The sequence below is a fragment of the Chlorocebus sabaeus genome, chromosome 16 (genome assembly GCF_047675955.1).
Source record: "Chlorocebus sabaeus isolate Y175 chromosome 16, mChlSab1.0.hap1, whole genome shotgun sequence".
In the NCBI taxonomy this organism is placed as follows: domain Eukaryota; kingdom Metazoa; phylum Chordata; class Mammalia; order Primates; family Cercopithecidae; genus Chlorocebus; species Chlorocebus sabaeus.
The window spans coordinates 3,533,277-3,540,566 of NC_132919.1; the positions used below are offsets into that span (position 1 = coordinate 3,533,277).

Here is a 7,290-nt window from a genome sequence, read left to right on the forward strand (position 1 = left end):
CCCGTCTCTACTAAAAATACAAAAAAAATTAGCCAGGCGTGGTGGTGCGTGCCTGTAGTCCCAGCTACTCGGGAGGCTGAGGCAGGAGAATAGCGTGAACCCAGGAGGCGGAGCTTGCAGTGAGCCAAGATGGTGCCACTGCACACCAGCCTGGGCGACAAAGCGAGACTCCGTCTCAAAAAAAAAAAAAAAATTATGGACTTTTCTTTAAAATCTGATTTGGCAGTGCTAGGTAGGTCCAGGAGTGCTAACACCTTGCCCGAGCTGGTATGCAGGTGGTCAGGTGCTCTCTGGCTCACCCCCATCTGGCCAGATCACGGCCCCCAGCCACGTAGGGGGTTGCATCCCTCGCTGTGATACAGGGAGTGCCCTTAGTGTCATAGGCAGGGGGTCTCTCGCAGGCACCTCTGGGTGTCCCTATGGCCCTTCCCAGGTGGGAGCTGAGGCTAGGCTGCAAAAAGGAAGGTGGGAGCAAGTAGGGGCTTCACAATAACACCCAAGAAAGCACACGAACCCCAGGGTCCCACCCCAGTGCTCCCAGATGCTCCCACAGATGTGGTTCTGGTCAGGCGCAGTGCGGCTGCTACGGCTCCACCAGCCCCAGGCTTTCCAGGCAGGTGGGCCTGGGAGTAGTTAAGCTTTGTCCCAGAACAGTGGGGGATGGGGCCATCATTAAAACCACAGCTCTGGCCCCCATATCCCACCCCCGAGACATCCCTGCCCATGCCTCAGCAAAGCCCCCTGTGAATTCCAGCACTTTATTGAGCACACCACGTCGGGGAGGGGCGGCAGTGGTTTCCACGGTCACCAAATTAAGGCTTGTGCACTTGCTGAGCTTCCAGATGCGAGTTAGTAAGCTAAATTCAAAAGTAGAATGGGCACCTCCAAAGAGTACGATAAAAACATTTCGTATCAAACGTGATTAAAAAAATACAAAAGTTAAACCCACAGGCAAAGAGGAAAATGACAATCCTGAGAGCTGCCCTGAAATGTGAGCCTCGAACCTCGTCTAAATCCTGTAAGAAGGCAAACCCTGGGGAGGCCAGCACCCCTCGGGAGAGTGGGAGTGAACGGGGAGCCCACCTGGCTTCTATCTGGGCAAACCTTCATAGTGCCTCTGGCAGGATGTGTGTGCAGTCCCCCAGTGGGCAGAGGCACTGCGGGGTGGACACACGAGGGCTGGGGGGCGGTGGCAGAGCCAAACCCTGCAGCCAGGGCAAAGCGGGAAAGGCCTGGCCTCTCTAGCATTTCCCAGCTTTGCTGGCTCCCAAGAGATGGTGATTCCCACTTGCCCAGCCACAGCTGTGGCCAGGCAGCAGGGTCGGACCTGAGCCTGTGGTCATAGCAGACTGGCTACCACTCAGCTCCAGGCCCTTGTTTCTAATCCTCGGTGTCCAGGGGAGAAAGCTGGTCGCAGAGGCCCCAGGCCAGGGGTGGGAGAAGAGAAGGAAGGCCAGGCCCGGCCTCTGGGACCAGCTGCAGCCCTTCTGAGCGGGGGCCCAGCACTCAGCAGCTGCCAGGTGGGGACAGAGCGTGGAAGTGGCGTTCCTGTACAGAGAGGAGGCAGGCAGGAGTTGCAGACGGTGGCAGCTGCTAGGACAGCATGGACTGCTGCACGGCCTTCTGCAGTGACTGCCGTGTCACCAGCAGGCGTACCACCTCCTCCGAGCGCTTGGTGAGCCGCTTCCGGGCCTGGTCGTGTGTGACCATGGTCATGTCCCAGCCGTTCACCTGGCCCAGGGAGAGAAGACAGGCCCACCTCAGCTCCCCGCCCTCTGGGATCTGGAAGCAGAGGGCTTTGGAGGCTCGGGTCATTCAAGTAAGCCCCCAGCCTAACATCCCAGGCCAAGCCCTGTGGCTGAGACACACACAGGAGAGAAAGCCAGCGTCCTCTGGGGCAATACCAGCATGGGTTCCCAACTGGCTATGGTGAGTTCCGCCCAGCTGGGAGGCTGGGGCAGGTCCCCAACCCCACGTGCTTCAGACCTGCTGGCCCACACCTTGTTTTTCCTCCTTTGGGACACGTGTTACCTGCATGATCTTGTCTCCAATCTGCAGCCCAGCGATTTCAGCAGGGCCTCCTTCGGACACCCGTGTGACATAAATACCCTGGAAAGGGGTAGCCCAAGTCAAGCCCTGTGGTCCTGGACTGGCCCCTTATCCACAGAGCAGAAGCCAGCATGGCACATTGTCAGCCGTCCCTCTGTCCCCGCACCCAGCCTGTCCCAGCACACACGGTCAGTGAGGACTATTCTGAGAGAGCCGGGACAGAGTGTCACTGCCCCACCGTGCGCCGGCCGTGCTCCCCTGGGCTTTGTCTGGGCAGCCCTTCCTCACCCCTACCCATCCTGATTCTCACTAGGTCACTTCCAATGCCTGCTTAGAGAACATGGTTTGAGAGATGAGGTCTGCTCCTTCCATGGGGGCCCAGGAAACAGAGACCCACCATCTCAGGCCCCTGTGCCCCATGGAGCGGTCCCAGGACCCCAGAACCCCCTCACCTTGTCCGTCTTGTCTTCGGAAAAGGGATTCTGGGAAGGATCCTGGTCGATTCCACCTCCAATGCTAAAACCCAGGATTAAGTTCTCACCTTGACGCAGCTTGTGAATTTCAACTCTTTGCTGGCAAAGAAAAAAAGCCAGTTGAGGGAAGTGGGTGGTTGGGGAATGAGGCTGGTGTGTGTCCCCAGCAGCAACCTCAGAGCCATGCCAAGGGGGTGGGGCCCAGGCCCCTGCAGGAATCCAGCTGCTTACCAGCCTGGGAGGCTGAGGAGCTGGCATCAGAACTTGGCCACATTGATCCACCCACACAGCCCTCTGTCCTCAACCTGTGCCCACTTCCCCTATTAGTCTTAGGCACCGGTCTTGGTCAACACGTGGTCAAAGCCCCTGCTGGCCCAAGAGTCCAGCTGCTATAGCTTTTGTGGGTGGGAAGCCCATCTCACAGGAGGTGCTCTGGAAAAACAGAGACCAAACTTGCATAGAAAGGAGAGGAAGGGCTTCCCAGCCAAGGGGAGCAGAGCACAGCACAGGCTTCAAGGTGCTGTGGATACGTGTTCGTGAGACTGGAGTGTCCAGTGCAGGACACAGAACTGGGAGGCAAGATGCGGCTGAAAGTGTAAGGCTGGGGCCACATCCCATCCTGAGGGGGAGTAGGGGTGTCTCCCTAAGCCCTGGGCCCTTCTCTTGTGCAGAAACAAGAGGGTTCTGGGACGCTCCCACCATGCTCTGGGGTTATGGTCCCCAACTGTGCCAAGTTCCTGTCAAAGCCCTTGCCAAGCACTGTGCAGTAAGCAGATGCTGGGAGCCAGACCAGATCACTCCCAAGGTCGAGTTTTAACAGGAAGGAGAAAAGAAGCAAAAGACGACAATCCAGACTAGACCTAAAGAAGTTTCCCAAAGCGGGGATTATTTGCATCAGGCTTTGAGGGGGTGATGGGTAGCCTGACCTTGATCCTGAACCCACTGGAGTTCTCAGGAAGGGAGTAGGGCAGGGCATGGTCAGGTTCGCTGCTAGAATGACCACTCAGGTAATCAGTAGAGGAACGGACATCTCACAAAAGCAGGATGCAGAGGCTAGGGAACATGGAGCTACCTGAAAATGGAGATCTACAGACTTAGGGACCACTCATGGAGGAGAGGAGTCAAGAGGAGCACCCAGCCACCTTGCCTGGCTGAACACACATCACTCAGATGAGGACCCAGGAGGAGGAGGAACAGGTTGGGTTGGAGTGCCAGGAGCTGTGGGGCAGATGTCCAGAAGGTAGATGGATCAATGGAGCCAGAGTTCAGAGGAATGGCCTAAATGGCTTTAACATTCTCAAAATTCTACACGAGAGAGGGTGGGGACTGGCGAGTGAGCCTGCCCAACCCCATCCCCAATCCAAGACTCAAGGGAGAGGCCAGACCATACACACCATGTTCAAGCACGTTCCTGGTGTTACTAGAATTGGGAGGCATGTGCCTGCAATTGTGGGGAAGGCCCTGGGACCAGTTATGGCATGAGGGAGCGGGGCAGGAAGCGTGAGACCCACTGCGCCTGGGTCCTCATGCCCCAAACTGAGCTCCTCCAGGCCTGCTTCGCCGGCATAGTCAGAAGATTACAGGCCCTTGGGTTGGGAGACAGGGCTATCACTGATTTGCTGGGTGAGGTCACGCAGAAGGTGGCTTGCTCTGGCTCCTCACCTGCCCCTGCCCCTGCCCCCCTTCTAGCTAAAGAGTAAACTTGGTGCCCTCTCTCTGGGGCAGCTAGGGATCTAAAAAAGCCAGGCTGGGCCGGGCGCAGTGCCTCACACCTGTTATCCCAGCCCTTTGGGAGGCTGAGGCAGGTGGATCACCTGAGGTCAGGAGTTCAAGACAAGCCTGGCCAACATGGTGAAACCCCGTCTCCACTAAACATACAAAAAGTAGGTGGACGTGCTGGTGCACGTCTGTAATCCCAGCTACTCGGGAGGCTGAGGCAGGAGAATCACTTGAACCCAGGAGGCGGAGGTTGCAGTGAGCCGAGATCACGCCACTGTACTCCAGCCTGGGTGACAGAGCAAGATTGTCTCAAAAAAAAAAAAAAAAAAGTCAGGCTGGTGCAGAGAGGGTGAAGCTTAGGACGGCTGTCAGCTGGTCCAGCAATGTTTCCTCCTGGCCCAGGCCTGAGCTGGTACTCTAAGCTCAGCCTCACATGTCACCTTTATCAGTGGCTTCTCTGCCTCCACCCACCTGATTGCTGAGCTTCTCCAGCACACCCATCTGAGATAACACACCCAGTCCCTAAGGCTCCAGGGCGGGGACTTGACCTACTACCCACCGGGCAGGCATTTCTTCTCGTCCTCTGAACGCTGTCGGGAGGTAGGCAGGAGACTGAGTCTATCCTGAGGTCTTCTCTGGCTGAGCACTTCTTTCTGGGACTCCCCACCTCTGTCATAGGGTTGCTCTCCACGCCCTGTCCTACCGTGACACCGGCGTCTGAGTCTAACATCCCAGCCTCCCTTCCTCCCTCTGCCTAGTCTAATACCACCCAGCACCTAAAACAAGCCAGAGGGCGGCCAGGGACCTAGGCTAGCCCCCAGAGGGTCTACTCAGGACTCAAGTGCCAGGAGGGAGGCCTGGACTTTTCTGCCTTAAGGGCTGGAGAACCAAGAAAAGTTCCAAGACGCAACGCTCATCGCAGCTATACGAGCGTCCACCCTGGACCAGGCGGCGAGTGGGTCGGAGGAGCAAGGCTGGACAGGAAGGGGGAAGGGGCTGCCACGGCAGGCTCGGGACAGCTCCGCCCCCAGATCTCCCTTCGGGCGGCGGCGCAAGCTGCAGCGGAGGAAGCATTTCCTCATTCCAGAGGCTGCGACTCATGGACGTCGGGATCGGCGCCCGCCCCCCGCAGCTCCCCGGCTGGGGACACGGAGGCCCGGGAAGGGGGCGCTTTCCCAGGCTTCTGCAGCTGGGCCTTTCCCCGTGGCCCTCCCCGCCCCGCGCGCGCAGTCTGGGCTCAGTCCAGGGTCTCGGGAGGCTCTCGGGTCCCGGCCGTCCCTGTTTCGTGGCTGGGGGAACGGCGGCCCGCTCCGGCAAAGCGGGGACCCGAGCCCTTGCCGCCGGTTCGCAGGAGCCCCGGGTTCGATGCTCTTGTCAACCAGCTTGGGGTGTCCGTTTCCCGCTCTGCGAGGTGGGGTCAGGCCAAGACTAGGAGGAGCCGGCGCAGGCGCACTCACCACCACGGCGGTGACCGGCTGGCCCGGGATGTAGGACATCTCGACCCCACTCTGGTCGCCCAGCGCCGCTCCGAGAAGCCGGCAGCAGAGTGCCCGCGGCCGCGCCCTCGCTGCTTAACAAAGGCCGCCCCGCTCGGTCCGCCCCCTCATGAATAGTTAACAAACCTCCAGCCAATCACTCGCCGGAGCGCTACTCCGCTTTCGGAAGTCTCGGCGCGTGCGCAGAAAAGCAGGCAGAGGGTGGAGCCTGTCCGGGGCGCCCACGGCGCAGGCGCAGAGGGCGGGGCGGGATCTGGGCGCGTGCGCAGCCCGGGACCTCCCGGCAGCCTTCAGAGCAAGATGGCGCCGCAGGCGTCTCTTCCCCTTCCCGTCTGAGGGAACGCTAAGTACTGTGTGCGACGCCGTGTTCCAGGTAACTGGGCCAGCGTGGCCGGGGAACGCAGACGCGCCACCACCTCCCGGCCGGCTCGGACCCTCAATGTCCTCGGCATTTTTGGAAGGTCCGAGGCCCAGGATTGGTGCCAGGTCTCGGAAGCTCCAGGGGGAGGGGGCGGCGTGAACCCAACTCACCGAGCTCCGGGCGCTGCTTGTAACTTGGTTTTCTCCGCAGCTCCGCGTTGTTCCGCGAGAAAGCGAGAGGCCGAGCCCCGGCGGGTGCGATGGCCGCGGTGGTGGCCAAGCGGGAAGGGCCGCCGTTCATCAGCGAGGCGGCCGTGCGGGGCAACGCCGCCGTCCTGGATTATTGCCGGACCTCGGTGTCAGCGCTGTCGGGGGCCACGGCCGGCATCCTCGGCCTCACCGGCCTCTACGGCTTCATCTTCTACCTGCTCGCCTCCGTCCTGCTCTCCCTGCTCCTCATTCTCAAGGCGGGAAGGAGGTGGAACAAATATTTCAAATCACGGAGACCTCTCTTTACAGGAGGCCTCATCGGGGGCCTCTTCACCTACGTCCTGTTCTGGACGTTCCTCTACGGCATGGTGCACGTCTACTGAAATGGGGGCCCGTGGGACTTTTTTTAAAAACCAGATCGGGAGGACTGTGGCCAGCAATTAACACCGTGTAGACTTCCTTAGTTCTTAAGTGGTTGAATTCGCTGCTTGTTCTGTAACCTTATAAATAATTTATATCTGAAGACGGAGAGCCTGTAATATTCTTCAGATTAAATGAAGCGTGAGACACTTGGTATAGTTCTTTCCTGCCATAAAGCTTAGTCTGCCACTGATGCACAATCGCCGAGATTTGACTCCTGGAGAGCAGGGACTGGGCCAGAGCTTTCTGTTAAGTCCTTGCGTTTACACATAGGCCATCCAGAAACGGACCCTAAGGGCCTACATAAGGAAATAACTTCTTATTAACATCCTAAGAAGCGGTAACAGTTAATATGTATTAAGAGCTCCCTGGGCCGGGCGCGGTGGCTCATGTCTGTAATCCCAGCATTTTGGGAGGCGGAGGTGGGCGGATAACCTGAGGTCGGGAGTTCAAGACCAGCCTGGCCAACATGGCAAAACTCCGTGTCTACTAAAAATACAAATATTAGCCGGGTGTGGTGGCGCGCGCCAGCAATGGCAGGTACTGGAGAGGCCGAGGCAGGA

General features: G+C 58.8%; 2 protein-coding genes across 2 annotated transcripts; one reads left to right on the forward strand and one right to left on the reverse strand.

Annotated features, from left to right (window-relative positions):
* Positions 1-744: 744 nt before the first annotated feature.
* Positions 745-5,870, reverse strand: TAX1BP3 (Tax1 binding protein 3). Its single transcript, XM_008009876.3, has 4 exons — positions 5,699-5,870; positions 2,502-2,621; positions 2,032-2,109; positions 745-1,731 (listed from the first exon to the last, which is right to left on the reverse strand). Exons 1-4 carry the CDS (start codon positions 5,735-5,737, stop codon positions 1,594-1,596), a joined length of 375 nt encoding a protein of 124 aa, XP_008008067.1. The 5' UTR covers positions 5,738-5,870; the 3' UTR covers positions 745-1,593.
* Positions 5,871-5,979: 109 nt separating this feature from the next.
* Positions 5,980-6,876, forward strand: EMC6 (ER membrane protein complex subunit 6). The gene is made up of 2 exons (XM_008009877.2): positions 5,980-6,110; positions 6,309-6,876. The coding sequence occupies exon 2, from the start codon at positions 6,358-6,360 to the stop codon at positions 6,688-6,690; it is 333 nt and encodes a 110-aa protein (XP_008008068.1). The 5' UTR covers positions 5,980-6,110; positions 6,309-6,357; the 3' UTR covers positions 6,691-6,876.
* Positions 6,877-7,290: the final 414 nt, after the last annotated feature.